Here is a 19,441-nt window from a genome sequence, read left to right on the forward strand (position 1 = left end):
GCTTGGTGCCTCTTACTCCAGTGAAACCCTGTTGCTGACTCCTCTTCATTTTTTGTGCTGTTTGGTTACAGACATCGGTAGTGCGGTTTTCTTGATAACGAGTACTCTTTTAACAGTCTAGAGCTATTAAGGAACCCTCTACCCATAAAAAAAAACAAACAAACAAACAAAAAAAAAAAAACAAAAAAAAAACTGGTCTTCAAAACAGAGCCTGCCCACCCCCACCACACCCCAGCTTTCAGAAATCTGCCCCTACGGAGTTTTGGTCAGCAGTAGCCTCCATCAGATGCCTGGATCCCAGATTGTCTGAGAACATTAGGCAGTTTATCAAAAAAGCCCTTCTCCTGACTACAAAATCTGATTTTCAGACCCTTCCAGGTGAGTTTTCTAGTACCCCTGGGAACCCAGTCACAGGATGTGGGGGTGCCACCTTATCAGGCCAATAGACCTCCTTTTGAGGTCAAACAATCTATTTTTTTGTGGTCCTCCACCAAGAGTCTTTCTTAAAATCATGAAGGATGCATGCAAAGTGGAGATGGTGAAGTAGTTTGCCTTTCACTTTCTTCTGATTTTCTCTGAGAAGTACAATCCAATACAGAAGGGGGAGAGAGCTGAGAGGTATTGAAAAGGCATTTAGTCAAGCTATTTTTTTTTTTTTTTTTTTGATAAAGGCTTCTTATTGGCCTTAGACTCCTGATCCTTCTTCACCAGCCTTCCAGGTAGTAGGAATACAGGGTTATGCCTCCATGCCTAGTTAACAGTGCCTTTGTAATGCAGCTACTTCTACAATCTGAACATTTTGGCTTTTGGCAATCTGTTAACATGCCTTCCTAGCTCAGTCTAAAGTCTAAAGCCTCTCTCCACTCCAGTCACTCTCAAATCATCTTTCCCCATAGTATTCATGACTAATTGATATTTTATGTCAATTCCTGACCAACTCTATGTAAGCCTGGAAATAGCAGAGACTTGTTATATTCCTGCCTGAAACTCAGCCTGCTCATAAAAGGTACTTTAATATTCCTTGATGAATGCAGGACTAAATTTGACAAAATGTAGCCATTTATTTTCTTATGCCAAGGAAGATGCTTATATCCAAATCTCTCAGCCTTAGCTGAAAAGTTTGGTTTACATGAGGTCTGGCAACACTGAAGCAACATCCCAGATTAGACTTTTATTAAATACAGCAAGGCCATTCCCCTCATTAGGAAGGATATTCTTGACATATTCACAAAAATGGCCTTCATTGTAATTCCAAACTTACAAACAAGTTTCAACATATCATTTGATAGTCCTTTAAGTATATCTAAAGTAGTCATGCCTTAATTTTAGGCAAATCACCTAGATTCTAAGAAAGCATATGACAATGTGGCAAGGTTCATAGGAAATGGCATCAAATGTATCACTGTAGACAGGTGATGGAGTTTCATTTCTGATATTTCAACTTCTCACATTAACTAATACATCAGTAGATCCAGTCAAGCCTACAAAGAAAAAGAGTTAACTGCAATCACAATTCCATTTTATAAATATTTATGGTTTAATTCATGCTTGGCTCATTCTAATAGCTGATAAATTCTGAGGATAGAGACATTCTCATGTCCTGAAATAGTCTCTCAAACATTGTTTGAATGAATTAGTTATTCAAATTTTCAAAATACAGCTCTGAAATAGAACCTACAAATGACCAAACATTGGGAATAAAGACAAAGTTGTGGCTGAACAGACCCCAGGACTCTAATGAGTCCAAACTTGGTTACTCAGTAATATACCTTGGTTTCTAGAGCAAATTTTAGATTTTTTTTTTTTTTTTTTGGTTTTTTGAGACAGGGTTTTTCTGTGTAGCCTTGGATGTCCTGGAACTCACTCTGTAGACCAGGCTGGCCTCGAACTCAGAAATCCACCTGCCTCTGCCTCCCAAGTGCTAGGATTAAAGGCATGTGCCACCACTGCCCAGCCAAATTTTAGATTTGTTAAAATTACATTTTGACACACACACACACACACACTACACAGTAAATCTTTGGAAGCCACAGGAGAACTTTTAGGAGTCACTTGCTTCATTCTATGATATGAGTCTACCTGCTGAGCCATCTCACTGGTCCAAGAACTTTTTTTTTGTTTGTTTGTTTGGTTTAGTTTGGTTTGGTTTTTTAAGGCAGTGTCTCATATCTCACTATGTAGTCCTGGCTGGCTTGGAGCTTGCTGTGTAGACCAGGCTGGCTTGGAACTCACCTTTGACCCTAAGGACTAAGACCTAAGGCATGGTTTACCATGCCTAGCTCATTGTTTTCCATGATCACACTTTATAAGATATTTGATACACAGCCTGGGGTGGGCTTGTTGAGGGGAGACTTGGTTTCGTAAGCACTTACTCCATTCTGGCTTCCAGCTGGTGAACTAATTGTCTGTCCATGTGATGGCAGAACAGGGGAAGCAGATTCCTGGGGAAGGCTAGGGGTTCCGCCAAGGATGCTGCAGGCAACTGAGCTATCTCCCAGGCAATCAGAATCACCAAGTCTGTCCTGAGGGACAGAAAAGAGAAGCCTAGCAGAGCCTTTATATTTATGCAGGAAACTGATACCCAGGCAAAGTCTGTTATTACTCTTTCACCACTGCAGGTGTGGTGTCCCATCCCAGACAGCAATTGAGAGGTAACATCTATACATTTGGTACGCACCTCAGGATGCCTATCCATCCTCCTTCCTGTCCAATTTTAACTTTAAGGAGTTAATAGTACTACTTCCAGATGAAGAAACAAACTAAGAAATGAAGTGTGTCAAATTTACATAGCAATAGACAAGTCTGTTTGACTCTAAATGTATTTTCTTTTATTACTGTGACCCTGTCCCCTGTGGGAAACCAAATTCCAACATAGGACACTATGTAGGGTGGGAGAAGATACAGTTCTGCCCAACTTCCTCTCTGGTACTTGAATATGTTGTTCAGGAACTCTTTCACAGGGTTCCTACACACCCAGGGTATTGGAATGTAATGATAAGGCCTTTATGATCTTACCAAGCTGCACAGTCACTGCTGGATCGGAGGGAAGAATCCAGGGATACCAGCTGCTCTCCGTGACTCAGCAAGGCATACAGCAGAGATATCCCAAACTACGAGAGACGTTGAAAGGCAGTTCAAGACAACAATGAGTTCTACAGGAATTTTGTGCTCCTCTGGCTTTGCTGTCATCCTCCAGCTTAAAGGACAGACTCGAGTGTACAGATATAGACCAACATACAAGAACTGCCAGACTTTACAGCTGAACAATGAACTCTCTCACACACACAAAGGAACCACTGCCCTGAGCTTTCCATGAGTCTTTGAGAGCTGACAAGATGGGGGAATCAGTCAGTGAATGAGGAGCCTGGACTCTGGAGCCAGGTGGTCTGTGGGCCATACCTTCAGAAGTACCACTTTAAGCACACAAGCGTGCACAAGAGAAGGCCCTAGAGATTGACAGAGACTGTCAAATCCAGAGTGGCATACTTAAAAACTTCCTGTTGTGGACTGGGGTGGAGCTCAGTGGTATGGAAAGTGCAGAGTAGATACAGGCCTTGTTTCAATGCTTAGCACAAAGGGGAAAAAAAGGACTGTTTTTCCTGTAGTAAGAACCTAATATAGGCACGTAGGATATCTGTCTGCCTCCCTGCATCCCCCACCAAAGGGTACACAATAAAAAGTTTGGAGACTTCCACTGTGGAAGTTCACACCACCTGCAGCCACAGGGTATCTATCAGAAAAGATGTGTCTTCCCATAGGTCTCAGGTAGTCCAGGCTAGCCCTGAGCTCACCATAAAGATCTTGAAATTCTGAAACCTTTGCTTCTGCTTTCCCTTACAAGTAGGAACCACCACACTCAATTTGGGTGGTGCTGGAGATCAAACCCAGGACTTCATGCATGCCTCACAAGCACTCTGCCAACTGAGGAAACCCCACCGCCAAGTCCTATACTGCATGCCATTCCTTACATGGCATTTGCCACAAGACTCACCACATGTTCATAAGCAACAGTGCCAGACAGTGTGAGAAGAAAGAAGAAAAAGGGAGGGGTGAAGGGAGGGAGGGGATAGAGAAACAGAAGAGAAAAAGACAGAGACAAGAAAGAGGAAATGAGGGAAAGCAGACGTCCCCCTCCACACACACTGCACCATGCAAGGACCTGGTATTTAATAAGCTCTCTGCAGACAATCCTGTGCTCACACAGAGGGTGTTCGTTTTTGAGACAGGTTTAGAGTGGCCTAACACTTGCAATGCAACCTAAGCTGATTTTTGAACTCATGATCCCTCTGCCTCAGCCTCCTGAGTACTAGGACTCCACCAAGCTCAGTTCTCACTAGACATGAAGTGCTGCAGAGGACTTATCCTGCTGTGTAGAGGTGAGACCGTTCTCTTGATTCTTTCTTTCTAGTGGTGCCATTTGGAAATCATCTATGGGAGGCCGGTCATGACGACAGATGCCAACATGTACATGTTAAATGCTAAAGATCAGCAGTTCGAGTTGTCCTCGGTTACATGGAGAGTTCTAGGCCAGGCTAAACTAAATGAGACCCTGTCTCAAGAAAATCAAAACAAACCAAAAGCCATCTGTGGAAAGAAAGATGTCTCAAGTATATTACCTGATTCTGAAGTACCACAGAGACTGGCCTCTCTGAGGAGCCAGGTGACAGGAACATTAGACCTTGCAGTGCATGAAGGAGCTGATGGAAGGTCACATGACTGATGTATTTCCCCAGTGGTTTGAATAGCATGTGTAGACCCTGCAAGAAGACCAGTAAGTATCTCTTCTGACTCTACTATCACTCTATCTCCTCTTACTCTGCCTCCACTCCTTTTGTATCCGACCAGCTTTAGGTGTCTTCTTATTCAGGCCCCTTGCCAGGGCTAACCCTGCTCATAACTCTCTGTTCCTAGCAGTCCTAAAGTATTGCCCTATTACCTTGCAATGGCTTTCTATAGGATGTATGATGATATGAGACCCTCCCATCAGAGGACCCTTATCTCCTCTCAAACTCAGAGCACACTCATTCCTGTACAGCCATTCACCTGTTTTCCACTGCTCATCATCAACCTGAAGATGACCTGCGGTTGCTATGGTTGTTCTGTGACTCCCTTATTTAGGGGTGGGCCGCATTCTGTCACCTCTTTAGGAAGGGAGGGAGTGGAGAGGTGGACAGATCCCAAACCCATCCACATCATCCTTTTTGCTCATCCTCATTGCCACAGCACCTGGTCAGCCACGTCCCTCTGGATCAGGAGAGGCAGATGGTAGGTGACATATAGGAGGAGGCTAACAGCTTGATCCGGGGGCAAGAAGGGGAGCAGCCGAGCCACCAAAAATTTCCCTTTCCTCACAGACAGCACTTGTAGAAGGTTATCTGCTGCCTCCCTATAAGGGAGAGAAGAGGAAAGCGTTTTTTCTTTTGAGAGTTGTGTCAGGAAAGGAGGCTTCATGCCAGCAGCAAGGCCAGCACCTGCTGGGCTGAGGCAGGACTCTTTTACTCACTCCAGGTTGTTCTGCTCCTGGGTATTTAAGGCCTGAAAGAGCTTCTCAATCTGGTTGCTCTGTTGCTGAGAGTGGTAGAGTGGTGGGAACCCATCATTCTGGCCCTCCTCTATTTTTAGTAACTGAAGGAACATCTAGAAATTTGACAGTGGTAGGCGTGGGGGTGAAATTAATTGAGCAATATCCTATCCTTGAGAATTTGGTCAAGAGCACCTCCCTGTGAGCTTAGCTCACCTTCTCAATCTGGGATAATACCCGAAGCCTCTGGCTGCTTGAAGCTCCTGTATCCTAGGCACAGAGAGGCCCTGGCCATCAGCCACTCCATCAATGGCAGCTGGAAAAGGCTAGACACAATCTGACCACATTGCTTCCTTACGTCACGATTTAAACCCAAACATGAATGTGTTGTAGACACAGGGGCGGGGGTAGGGGGAGCAGAAAGAATTTTGGGATGATCACATGCTCTTACCTGCTCTTGAGTTCCGTGAGATATAGCATCAATAGCTCGGCGAGGGCTAAACCATGTTGATACAGCTACCTGGCCCAGGGAACCCTCAACCCGCACCACTGTATAAAGAGAGCCAGGGGCACATGCTTTCCTATAGGTGCACCACCCACCCAGATTATCCAGCCCAAGCCGTCAGCCTGGCCATACCTGACTTGTAAACTTTGGACTTCTGGATGTAAGGCGTGACCAACTTGAGAGACTCAGCCCTGTTCTTCTGTCCAAGCAGCTCTTCATCTGCCTGTCTCTTCTCTAGCTTCTGATAGTACTTCTGAGAGTCCAGGGAACAGGCAAAGTGTGTGGGGCCTTATAAGGTATTTCTAAGGCTCAAAAAAGTGTATAGAAGTGGACATGCCTACATTCCCAGGAAAGGTAAGGAAACACCTCAAAGGATGGAGACAAGTCTTGGGTATTTTGAAGATAGTAAATTATCCCATTTGACCAAAGTATAGGAGACTAAAAGGGAAGGAATTTGGGAAATTAACTTTAGAAAGATGGATTCTGTCTTGGAGCAACTGCCAGCACCTAAACAGATGTAGCCTCTGTGGGTTGAAGAGAGGGTCAGAGAAGGCCAAAGTCAAAAGCTAGGTCTAGGTGCCAGTACCTACCTGGTAGTAGTAATCATCCAGGCGGGGGTTCTTGCTCTGCAGCTGAACCATCTGCACTCTTATCACCCAGTCCTTGTCTTTTTGGGTCATGAGGTTAGCATAGGTGTCCTGCTCAGGAGACCAAGGCTTCTGGGCTGGGACACTTCTGGACAGCAGAAATATCCTTTTAGGCCAGCCTTGCCATAGTGGCTTCCCAAGGAGTGGTGAACAGGCAGTGGAATGTTCTTGGAAGGACTGGAACAGGTGTAGTGTTGGGCAACAGTAATGGGCACTGCTTATGCACACAAGGAAATACCCAGTGTCCATACAGACTGGTTCCCCTCACCCCTGCTTCTCATAGGCTTTACCTTGCTGTTTGACTCCACTGCTGCTGCAGTAGGATCTGCTGGTGCTGAGGGTGGAGCTGGGTCAGATGACTGGGAAGGCTAAAAGGAAACCAGCAGATTGGAAATCCTCTGCTCTGCACCTCCCCCACCCCCATCCATTCAGACTGGGTAAGCACCAGAGAATGTCTAAGACAGCCCTATGCATCTCTACGCCTCTCCCAAATCAAAATGAAAACTCCACAGTCCTCATCTCCCCATCCCAAGATATGATTTTCTGTAATCTGGCTGCATACAGTCTAGGCACAATAGACAACCTTTGGCTTGATTAGCAGTTCTCAGTTCTGTCAGGTTAGCTGACCTCACTCCTTAAATTTCCCAGAGTTGGCTGTTTCTTCATCTGTGAGGGAGCAGAGACCCCACTATGCTTCTGATTTTTGTTAGCAAATTTCTGTAAGTGTTTTTCTGTGGCTACTGGTAAAAGGCGTAGGTCCTTGGCCACTATGTCTTATGAACTATAGGAAGAACTCAGCTTGCCCTGATAAAGCAGCCTGTCATTGGTACCTGAGTTTAGGGGTGCACAGGTTCAGTGGGCTGTAGAACAGAAAAGGATCTGGTGAAGACTGTTGAGGTCCAAAGTGATGGGCTGGAGAACTGGCTCTTGGAAACACAGACTGAAAAGGAATTGGCAATAGATAGTCCAGGGGACAAGGCAGACACTCCACAGAGAGGAGACAATTCTGCCTGGTTCAGGTCATTTCCTGTCTCTGGGTTTTTCACAGGCCTCTTTCCCCTCAATAATTTCAGCCAGTGTTTTACTTTGTTGGGGGAATTGTCAAGGCAGCTATAGAGACTGTTTCCTGCTTTTGTTGACACTTTGCTACCTCTTAGGAGGTGCCTTTTCAGTGTTTGACCTACAGTGGGGGTAGGGAAGACATGCTTTTGTGTTCTGATTTCAACCACTGAGGACAGGATCCCCTGTCTTTTCTCTCCTCAAACTCAACAGAGCTTAATTACCTTATAGCTTTCCCTACAGGATTTCCTGCTCTTCATTTTATTTTTCACACTGTTAGTAATTTGTGAATGGCAGGTCTTCCTGCTCCAAGTCAATGCTGGTCATCTGCTGAGATATTTTATAATGCTGGATTAAGGATGTCCTCTCTAGTATGAGAAGCAGTTCTAGTAACACGGATTAAGGCTGTATGCACCACCTGCCCTAGAAAATGCAGGGAGGTTGGTGAAATCCTCAAGGCACCAGATGCCTTGACTCTGGGGGAACTGTGCAGCCCTCTCTGGAACAGAAAGGAAGAACTGCCAGATTCAAGTGACCAACACCACCATCCTGTCTTCTCCTTTTGTTTCCACTGGAACAAGGTTGGGGCATCAAAAGCCAAGCTTTTCAACAGCCAGGACAGTAAGAGTCTGGCCAGGATCCTCCTTCCTGAGAAGATGACTAACAGTTTAGGAAAAGGTAGCAGGAGGGTCAAGTCACCTCACTTATACTGGGAAAGCCTTGTCTTTACTGGCCATGTGAGTTTAAGGGAGAATCCAAAGAATGGCTGCTGAGACACAGGGCCTGAGACAAAAGTGATTCACCAATAGTAGGGCTACTGCCTAGCAGAGACCCAGGATGCCATGGTCCTGCTGGCATTGTGTGTCCACACTCATGTGTAGCTACACATCATGCATAGCCATGGCTTGCACATGGATAACCTCTGATTTTGGTCTCCAGGGCTCTGTCCACCTTTGCCTTCTCTCATCACCCTGGAACTTTGCACATAGGCTGGGAGAGCTGGCCTTAAGTTTCTAAGGACCTTTCTGCTCTGCTTCCCATCTTGCAGTGGCTGAAGTTACAGGCACACCCTGCTGGATCCAGGGTACCACACATGTTCTAAGGATCTGAACTCAAGTCCTGGCATTTATAAGACAAGGGCTTTACCAACCAGGCCATCACCCCAGTCTTGTGGAATTTTGCTCTGGCGTTTTGTGTGTCCTGTTCTGTCTGTCATGTCCATCCTGTCCTGTCCATCTGACCACCCATCTGTCCAGTCCAGTCTGGTCCCGTCTTTGCTATCTGTTGTCCATCTGCCCTGTCTGCCCAGTTCATTTTCTTGTCTATCTGTCAGTCAGTCTGTCTGTCTGTGAATGGGTCTCTTTATCTTGTTGGGAGTGACCTTGCTCATACATTAATGGCCTAAGTCGACCATGTGCCTATATCGGCCATGGGCCTAAGTTAGCCATACATGCCTTCTGACACAAAGTCTTGGTCTCTGTGGGAAAGCACTAACCCTGGAACAGATAGCTATAGATCTTGTCCAGGTAGCCCTGGTGGATAAGTACCAGCCTAGATAAGAACAAATAATCATCGATCTTATGGAGAGGTAGCTTTGGTAGGAAAGTACTAACTTAGATAAGAATAAATGCCCAAAAGATCTTCTGGACAGAAACATAGTGACCTGTTCTGCCCTGCTGCTTCTGTGAACTTTTCACCCAGCAAATATCCTGTTCTGGAAGACATTTGTACTCCCCTAAAGAACACCTGTGCTCCCCAAGAACAAAGAAGACCCTGTGTCATCCCCTTCCCCACACCCTGCTTCTATGTGTATATAACCCCCATGTGAAAAAAATTAAAATATCAGTTTGATCAGACTTTAGACAATCCATCGTTCTTTGCATACCCCTGCTCTCCCATCCTCTCTTTCAGGTGGTCCCCCAGTCCTAGTCCACTGCCGTCCTGGACACGGCATTATCTAATCCAGACTGACAATCATGATCTTTATGTTTCTACTTCAGGATTCTAGTAAGATAGTGGGTTATGCCACTATACCTGGTTTAGGATCTGATTTTAGGTAAAAGAGAACTGCAGAAACTTAGCCTGGGAGACAGGAAGAAAGAGGGAAGAAAAAAGCCCTAACTAGGGGCCTGGGATAAAGCTTTTTAATTCAAAATGGGTCTTAACAAAGAAGTAGAGGCAAGGAGGAGTGTTGAGTGACAGTCTGTTAAGGTGTAAGTTTGGGGCCACTCTCTCTATCCCTACCTGCTGTGAAACTTGGGTATTTTGGATGGTGCTCACTATGGCTGGATCCCCGACATCATTCCCTTCCTCCTTCACTTCTGGGGCCTGATATGAACACACAAATTCCTCTTCATTCTCCTTCTCTCCTTCCTCCAGTTGGAAGGCACATACTAAGCCTTCTTCAGGAGCCAAGGGAGCTGAGAATTTGCTCCGCCTTTGCTGTAAGTGCAGACCTGGGAAGAAGATGGAGACATTGGTGACAGAACTCTTATCCAGACAGGCTGACACTCAACAGAAACTCTGCTCAGAAGCTATCTCTTGAACCATTTTTAAATCCTACCTCTCTGTTGGCCTTATCCCCGCTGCTCCCATGACACCCCCAAATCATCCACAACAGCACCTGGCAGGCACCAAACACCTTCACTTGGCACATAGCATTTCAGTGGGCTGAATGGATACCACAGGCTTCTTTCTCCACCTGCCCCTCCTAATCCCACAAGTCCTTCCTTCCATTGCCTCTTTAAATGAACTAGTCTCAGCTGTCCTAGCTCAGTGTGGTTTAACCCCACGTACTGGGAACTTCACATTGTCTGTCTGCTGGAGAGTCAATACAGAGCCATCAGGAACATTACTGATAGTTTCCCACAGGGGCAGAGGGAAAAAAAGCTCAGACAATTCTATCTCAGTAGCAAGAGGAAGAGCTTTCACAGTGAGTGAGTCTGGGTTCTTAACCAGGCTGTTGCATCCCCTTTGCCTGTGAACCTCTGGATATTGTCTTAGATCCCAGCCCACTCAGTAATACCTTCAAGGCATTTCATCTTGGCAGCCTGAGGGCTTCCTTGCCAGTTGTGTCCTCCACTGATAGAGAAGCCTCTGGAAGGGGAACCTGGGACAGAGAAGAGACCCAGAGACATTCTCTCAGCCAATAAAGATGGGACAGCACCTAAAACCTCCCGTTCTCCTTTTAGCACAGTGGGCAGAGAATATTGACCCCAAGAAGTGAGAATCTGGACTCTCAGGTCAGCACAACCCCCCAAACCTCTCATCCCACACGCTCAGCTCCAAGGAGGACAAAAGTGAGGGACGAGGCTAAGCATCAAGGATACAACCAGCCACTTTCTGTGCGTAGTGAGACCCTGCTGTGGACACCCCCACCAGTGACCTGACTGCTGCTGTCCTTCCCACAGGTTAACCATGGCAGCCCGGGCCAGGGCCTGCCTGCTTCTCCTAGCTTTTGAAGGCTCAGCTCTGCCTCTTGCTCACCTGTTAAAGGGCTGGTATGCTTCACTGCTGAGGTGGTGTAGAAGTATGAGAGCTCTAATAAAGAAAATCCTTAGTCAGGTGTGGAAGAACAGGCTGATGATGCCAGCACTTGAGAGATGGAGACAGGAGGCTCAGGAGTTCAAGGGTAGCCTCAGCTACCTAGGAAACTTGAGGCCAGCCTGGACTTCACAAGGCTGTCTCAAACAACAATAAAACCAGAACAAACAAGAAAACTCTTAAGTGAGGACAATGGTCCACACCTGTAATCCCAGCATTTGGGATGCTGGGAAAGGAAAAATGCCTTGGGTTTAAGGCTCACCTGGGCTACATAGTGAATTCCAAGTTGGTTTGTTCTTGAGAATTTGGTCTTGTCTCAAAAGATAAAACAAATAAACAAACAAATAAATAAGCACACTAAACAAAATCCCTTTTCATTGTTAAGAGAAATAAGCTATATGTTTAAGCATCTAATTCTGTGAGTACAATTTACTGGGAGCTGATGTTTGGGGGCCAGTGCTTTAAAAAGATATCCTGCCGGGAGGTGGTGGCTCATGCCTTTAATCACAGGACTTGGGAGGCAGAGGCAGGCAGATTTCTGAGTTCAAGGCCAGCCTGGTCTACAAAGTGAGTTCCAGGACTGCCAGGACAACACAGAGAAACCCTGTCTGGAAACAAACAAACAAACAAACAAACCAACCCAAACGATATCCTGTCAGAAAGGTTTGGGAATTTTGTGAAAAACTCTGTTTCCATTGGATGCCTTGGTTTTACTCCAACCTAATTAGAGAGGAAAGTTCTGGATATATCCTGGGTGGGTGCCTCTGGGGAGGAAAGGCACCTGATGATGTTTGAACCTCACTGGGTTGCATCAATCAGCTAACCCCCAGCTGTCTTGGATGCACCGCCCTGGAGATTCAGAAGCCAGACCTTAATTGTGAGAACACCTTTGCACGGGACAACACAAATTTACATCTTCTTGGCTACTTTAACAAAAGCTGCTGGACTGTAGGTATGCCACACACACTGCCCTGGCTATTTATTCCTTCCAATGATATTAAAACTATCCTAGCAATAATATATGCTGCTCACTGCAACTCAAAAGCAAAATGAGGTTACAAAGAAAGTAGTTTGAATTGGAATAAGACTTCATATGCTTTATTAAATTGTCTCATTCTAATACAGTAGTAATTCTTCGGGTGGAACAAACAAACTAAGCTGGAACTTTGCCTTATCCAGGACATCTCAGACACTCCCGTCATGGCTCCAGGATGTGTCCTCCTTATATAAACTCATTGGTCCTCACAGATTTTTTTTTTGTTGTTGTTGTTGCTTTTTTGGTCGCTACAGCATTGTGATTTCTTATTATTTATTACTATTATTATCAATTATATTGTATTTTCTATAATTTGCTACTGCATGTGTGTGGTCTAGAGATTAGACCTGGGCTTTATGCATGGTAGCCAAGTGCTCTACTACCAGAGTTACTTTCCCAGCACTGGGGAGGCTGAGGCTGGAAGATTGTCTCCAGTCTGAGATGAGCTGAGACTGTATAGTGAGTTGTAGGTCTGGGCTGCACAGTGAAGTGGGTCCTTGTCTCAAAGCCAGCAAATGGAGGAGGAGTGGGACAGGAGGAGGAGGAAGAAGGGAAACTAACTATAGCAAAAGACTGGAGCAGGACCACAGCCTGGCACAGAGATACCTAACAAGTGTCCATCCACCCATGGGCCAGTGGGCTGCTTGATTGATCCCTGTAGGTGGGGATGATTTTTTAAGGCCTATATAGGGGCCTCTATGTTGCCTTCCTTTTGCCTCAGCCTCCTTAAATACTCACATCATTTACACTGGCCTGAAATCCCTACTACAAAGTTATTCCCAGATAATTCACACACACACACACACACACACACACACACACACACACCACATACTCCAGCCATAGCCCCCTCCTTGTGGTTCTACCAGGACATTCTAAGAATATAATGATAATCCCTCAGTATGAGTCTTACAAGAGACAGAAAAATAAACCCACAGATTTCATTTTTAAAAGGAAAACAGCATTGAAGATATTTATGTCAAAGTAAATTCTACATAAAGCAAAGATTTTACATAAATAAGACCTTGAACACGCTAAAAACTGGGAGGCTGGTAAGATGCTCAGTGGATAAAGGTGCTTACTACCAAGGGGATGCGTTTAAGTTCAATCCTTGAGTCCCACATGGTAAAAAAGTGACTCCTGCAAGCTTTCCTCTGACCCTTTCACATGTACACCAGGGTCTGCACACACACACACACACACACACACAAATGTACACACACACATACACACATCACACAAACGAACAAAAGTTTAAACATTCTTTTTAAAAATCCACAAAGAGTTGGAGGTGAAGCTCAGTTGTTAGGGCACTTGCCTATCACCCACATGGCCTGGGTTATAAAAATGTCAAATCCAGGCATGGTGGCACACACCTATAATCCCAGCACTTGGAAGGAGGAGGCAAGAAGACTGAGAAAATGCAAGGTCACCATAGCTAGATACAGAGCTGAAGACCAGCTTGGGCTACATTTTGTGTCCCAAAAATCAAACAAACTATGTGCCCCTAGCCTCCCCCAAAGCCTTCAAAGGTGCTCCTGTTTTTTCTCAGTACATGCTTCTAGTTATATTATAAAATATAATATAAACCTGTATTATAGGTTTGCTTTCCAAACCTGTATCAATACCCAATCATGTAATTCTCTGATGATTTTTAGCTTAACATATTAAAATTTTATTTGTATGGTGTGTGTGTGTGTGTGGGTGTATGCATACATGTGTTCGGATGCATGTGCTCATGTAGAGGCCAAAGGACGAAGCTGAGTGTCATCATCTCTCATTCTCTGATTCTTAGACAAGGTCTCTCACTGAGCCGGAAGCTAGCCATTTCTGCTAGGCTGGCTGGCCAGCGGGCTCTTGGGATGTTCCTCTTTCGACCTCCAACACTGGGGTTATAGGCACATGCAGCCATGCCCAAATTTTATTTAGATTTGAACTCAGCTCCTCTTACTTTTCCACACAATGTTCTTACCACAGAGCCATTTCTTCAGCCCTAACACTTCTTATTATCAATATTTCATTGCTATGTTTGCAAAAGCTCTGGGCAAGTGAATCTTTTGTTTTTGAGACAGGGCCTTGCTATGGATCTGACTTTGACCTGTAATTCCCCATGAAGCCCACGGTGACCTCAAACTCAGGATTCTCATGCCTCAGCCTTCCAAATACTTGAATTATAGGCATATACCAGCACCATTTGGCTTTCTGCAGACACATGGTAGAAACCTTGAAACCTATCCTGCTCCACCTACAACTTGGTAGTTAATCTTCAGTGAGGCTGTGGGAGGTCTGGCTGATGGGAGTCATCATTCTAGAACACCATGTCAGGCACAGGTGACAACGCTACCGTCACAGGGACAGCAAGTTCTCATGACCCATCTGCCAGCTGATCTCAATCTAGAAGAGGTGGATTTGCCAAGTTGACAGAGACCTCTCAGGCCACAGTAGCAGCTGAAATCATAGGCGATCATGGCTTTCTCAGCCTCTGCTGCTCAAAGCCTTCTTCCTCCAAATGTTTAGTTCTACAAAAACCAGAACCATTAAATTGACCTATTTTTTTCTTTTTAATATTGAGAATCAAACCCAGGGTCTTGTGCATGCTAGGCAAGTACTCTACCACTGACCTGCTCCCCTCCTTCATGTCTGTGATTTTTTTGCTGTGTGTGTGTGTGTGTGTGTGTGTGTGTGTGTGTGTGTGTACGGGTTTCAGGGGGATGGTTGGGTGCACTCCTATATACACACGTGTAGAGGCCCCAGGCTGACACCAGACACCTTCCTCTAACATTCTCCACTTTATTTTTGGAGATAGTCTCTCACAGAATCTGCAGCTTGCTATTTTGGCTAGCCTGCTGGCCAGCAGGCATCCAGGATATGCCTGTGTCCATCCATGTTTCTACACCCTCAGCCCTGGGGTTACAGACATGCACTGCAGTGCCCAGCTTTTATGTATGTGTGGGGATCTGAACTCGGGTCTTCATCCTGTAGCCTCAAGCCCTTTACTGACTGAGCCATCTCCCCAGCTCCCACCCCACTTACATTAATTCTAACAGCTAAATGTACTCAGAATACTAGATAGAGCTCAGGAGGCCTGTTCCCACAGAGGGCAGTGAGCAAAGACAGGAGTGGAATCTTTGGCTGCAGTTAGCAGAGGCAGCAACATTGAGAAGGCAGCAGGTTAACATCCTAAAAACCACTGTGGTGGCTTGAGAGGTGTCTAATTTTATGGTTGGGGGTCACTACAATATGAGGCGCTGTATTAAAGGGTTACAGCATTAGGAAGGCTGAGAACCACTGTGCTGGGAGGATCTGGATGTTAAACACACAGGGTTGTTTCTTCAGGGGAAGGAAGGCAAACCTGTTCTCTGCCCAGAAGGATGGAACTGATGTGCTTATTAGCCTGGTGCCCTTCATGTTGTCTGTGTGGCTGGAGAGTTCCCAGCAGTGGATCCCTCCCAGACTCTTATCAAAATTTGTTTTTCTTGTAACCTATCTTTATGAACTTTACAAAGAGTTCTATGGATTCATGTCTGGTTTGTATTTAGCTTACTTTGTTCAAGTAGATTTATGTGCCCATTGCATTGCACTTCACTAAATTGTGTTGTGCTTAAATATTCCTAAATCAACAATTCAGGGTCAGACTCCCAAAGTTTGAACCATCACCTGCTTCTGAGTCCTGTTGAACTGAACTGCCTTCTTGCCACCTACAGCTTGTCTTGCCCCTGTCTAAGAAGGTGGCAGAGATGCCCACAAAGTATGCCACTGAGAACAGGCTTTGAGCTTTCAAAAGACTTGTGCCATTCCCAGCAGCTGTCTGCCTCTTGCTCATGGTGTGAGCTTCCAGTTGTTCCTGCCTCTGTGTGGTCACTCCATCACTCAGTCATCATGGACTCTAACCCTCTAAAACCATAAGCCCAATTAAATGTTTTCTAAGTTGTCTTGGTCATGGTGCATTGCCACAGCAATATAAAGATGTGGCTTTCACCTTGAGCTATCAGAGCATACACGGAGAAGCTGGATGATGAGGGGAAGGTAGAGGCAATTGTTTAGAGCTGTGTTTTGCCTTGGTCAGGTGGTCAGCCACATCTCTTGTGCTCTTTCCTTGTTCTGTGGATCATTGGTCAGGCACTATTTGAAATGTGAGTCTATAGTTATCTTTTTGGCTGGTACCAACCTTGTTCCCTCCAAGGAACATTTGGACTGGGAAGTGGTTATCTCAGAACAAACTCTTAAAAGTATGTAGATGCTAACCTAGAGATAACATGTATGTACAGATACCTTTTTCAATATGGAGTATAACTGGGTCTCTATAATACAGAACATGTCCATATTAGTCCCTCCTGTCCCCTGTTCCTTATATCTATAAACTCTGTGTTATTGGAAAGGTGTCATCCTGCCACCAAGCCCTCAGCTGATTGTCAGTATCTTTTTTACCAGTGAGGGAATTCTATGGTACATGGTTATGCACATTGGAGCACACCATACACATCAGTTACAACTTGGTGTGAACATTTCTGAAACATTTCTGGCTGAAATTAGTAGAGACAGAATGTAAGAGGGATCCAAGAATATTCATGACACATTATAATGAATTAATGTTATCTATCCACCCATTGTTAAGCTAAAAATTTCTTATCTGTTTCAAGTTTTAGTCAAGCTTTATTGTTGCTTGGATTTTAAAAATAAAACTCTTTTCCATAAGTTTTCTTCATTTCACAATAGCCTGGGAGGTATAAAATATGACATTTCATCAAGAGCTAGAGTTTACTACACCAGGTGGTTAGTCTTAGCTGGAATTGATGAGTCCCAAGCTGTACAAGAGATCCTGCTTGGATAGCTAATGTGGAGAAAGAATGATGGAGGTATCTTCTCCCAGCCTCAGGACTCTCTAGTGGTGCACTCATGTGTATGTGTATGCACACAGTCAACTACACAGACATACACATATGAGTGAGGGAGAGAACAACACTGTTTTTTTTGTTAATCTATATTTCCTGACTTTGGGATACAAAAGGAATCTGCTCCCCTGAAGAATTTGGGGTAGGAGACTAAGAGGAACTCTTTTTGTTTTAATTGAAGCATAACCATAATGGTCAGTTCAGCCAGGATATGCCTCAAGAGACTGTCCCCAGGAAGGGAGGTTGCACCATCCATTTTAACAGATTTCTGAAATAAACCAGAGTACAGAAAGGGATTTTTATATTGGACACCACACAAGCCATAAGCCAGGGAAGAAAACAGAACAGAAAATGTTTTTAAACCAGAAGCCAGACAAGCCTTACCCAAGGAACCAACTAGAAAGTATCATAATTCAACTTGCCAAGAGAAAACCATGTCAAGTGTCAGGGAGTATAGGAAGGGAAAGTCCCCAAGGGAAACCATTGGGTAATTTCACAACCTACAACTCCAGAAACCCAACATCTAGGTACTGATCAGGACTCTCTGCTAACTCAGGGACTACTGGGGAGTCCCAGAGCCCTCTCAGAAGTCTCTGGAATCTGAAGACTGGGGCTCACAACATCTGATACCACAGAAGTCAATGAGCAGAGGCAGGACTTAAATCTGTAAGTCAGGTTTTGTTCAGAATCATCAGTCTGAGAAGGCAGCAGGTTAATACCTTAAGAACTGTCCTGTCTCTTATCTCAAGGCAACAGAGTCCACAGAGAGAAGGTGGGTGGGGCCACAGAGGCAGTTGATCTGTCTAGAGTTTGGTCTTGCCCTGGTCGGGTGGCTGGCAACATTTCTGAGACATGGGTTGTCTGTGCCTGTCCTGTTCTTGTCCCTCGAGCTCTCCTCTCATTCTGTGGATGTTTGAACTTTGGAACTTCTTGAAGTATCAAGTACACTCCCTGAGTTTCCACTGGATCAGGGGAGTCTGGACTTGGGGATGGTTAACTCAGAGCAAACAATCCACTAACACTGAGTGTGTTAAGATACAGAGAACAAGTGTGTCTTTAAAACACAGAAGATGAAAGTGCTCCTATGTGCCCCACCCTGTCTCTTGTCATTGCAGATATTCTCTAAAGAAACTCATTTTGTGCTATAAATGTCTTGCTGGGCGTGTTAGAGGTTGCCTTTAATTCTAGCACTGTGGAGGGAGAGTCAAGTGGGTCTCTGTTCATGAGATCAGTTTGATCTACATAGTTTTAGGCCAGCCAGGTTCCATAGGGGACCATGTCTGAAAAGGAAAAAAAAAAGAGTTACTTGAGACAAATGTGGCATGCCCAATCTGTACTTATGAAGGCTAGAAGAACTGTTCAAAGAGATATAAGTCAGTCTCTCTCTCTCTCTCTCTCTCTCTCTCTCTCTCTCTCTCTGTCTCCAGTGTCCATTTCCAGGAGCCAAGGATTTTGGCTATTACCATAGATAGGGAATTCACAAACAGAAATGCAAGAGTATATAGAAGCTGCTCAACTCATCTTTAAAGATTGAAAATCAGACAGTTTTCATTGGCAATAACCATCTCAGGGAAAGATGTAGGGAGGTTAGTAGATCTCTTGGTTTAAGGTAGGAGATATATATATCTCAATGCAAAGTCCCTGGAAGACAGCTTCATGATCCATAGGATAGGCTATAGTAAGGAGAAACTAGAAAATCCTCTGATGAAGGGTTGATTGAAATTCATGGTTTGAACTGTGTCTGATGCTGAGGGCCAATCCCAGCACTCAGGTGGCTCAAGCAGAAAGACTGAGCATTCAAGGCCTTTCTTAGTGAGAACTCATCGTTTCAAAAAAAGTATGGTGTATTCATATAATAAAATAATATGCAACTATGAAGACACAGTACATATGTATGCTGTCACAGAAACAGATATAGTGTCCATGACATATGGTTACATAAAAACCACTTTGCAGAGAAATATGTGCAAAAGGATTAGATTTGTGTTAACATGTGTCCATATACACATCTTATGGCTGTGAATTTTATAGTTAGAGAAAATGGGTGTGGAGATGTGGCTTAGGGGTAGAGCTAGCACACATAGGGCCCTGAGTCTGACTCCCAACATCCCCAAGCAAAAAAGAAAAATCTCAAAGACCAACAGTGAGGAAAAACAAAACAAATAAGAAATCCTGTCTCATTCAGGAATGGTGGTGCACAATCTCAGTACTCAGGAGGCAGAGGCAAGTGAATCTCTG

At 44.7% G+C, this 19,441-nt stretch overlaps 2 protein-coding genes across 4 annotated transcripts in view; both read right to left on the reverse strand.

Annotated features, from left to right (window-relative positions):
• Nucleotides 1–1,064: 1,064 nt before the first annotated feature.
• Nucleotides 1,065–11,983, reverse strand: LOC117704709 (protein PAT1 homolog 2-like). Of its 3 annotated transcripts, XM_076929630.1 has the most exons (15): nt 11,219–11,983; nt 10,758–10,841; nt 9,977–10,188; nt 7,504–7,613; nt 6,964–7,041; nt 6,617–6,761; nt 6,159–6,279; nt 5,973–6,070; nt 5,738–5,791; nt 5,504–5,637; nt 5,227–5,386; nt 4,617–4,757; nt 3,016–3,110; nt 2,373–2,522; nt 1,065–1,481 (listed from the first exon to the last, which is right to left on the reverse strand). In XM_076929630.1, exons 2-15 carry the CDS (start codon nt 10,771–10,773, stop codon nt 1,463–1,465), a joined length of 1,533 nt encoding a protein of 510 aa, XP_076785745.1. In that variant the 5' UTR covers nt 10,774–10,841; nt 11,219–11,983; the 3' UTR covers nt 1,065–1,462. The 3 variants fall into 3 exon arrangements, with proteins under 3 accessions (XP_076785745.1, XP_076785743.1, XP_076785744.1); XM_076929628.1 differs by lacking the exon at nt 11,219–11,983 and having other exon boundaries at nt 10,758–11,189; XM_076929629.1 differs by lacking the exons at nt 2,373–2,522; nt 11,219–11,983 and having other exon boundaries at nt 10,758–11,189.
• Nucleotides 11,984–16,680: 4,697 nt separating this feature from the next.
• LOC143441407 (spatacsin-like) overlaps nt 16,681–19,441 on the reverse strand; it is a 35,749-nt gene continuing 32,988 nt past the window's right edge. Inside the window, exon 12 of the transcript XR_013108774.1 lies at nt 16,681–18,483. The gene's annotated coding sequence lies outside the window, so the exon portion shown is untranslated. The remainder of the gene's footprint in view (nt 18,484–19,441) is intronic.

Source organism: Arvicanthis niloticus, chromosome 2 (assembly GCF_011762505.2).
Source record: "Arvicanthis niloticus isolate mArvNil1 chromosome 2, mArvNil1.pat.X, whole genome shotgun sequence".
In the NCBI taxonomy this organism is placed as follows: Eukaryota; Metazoa; Chordata; class Mammalia; order Rodentia; family Muridae; genus Arvicanthis; species Arvicanthis niloticus.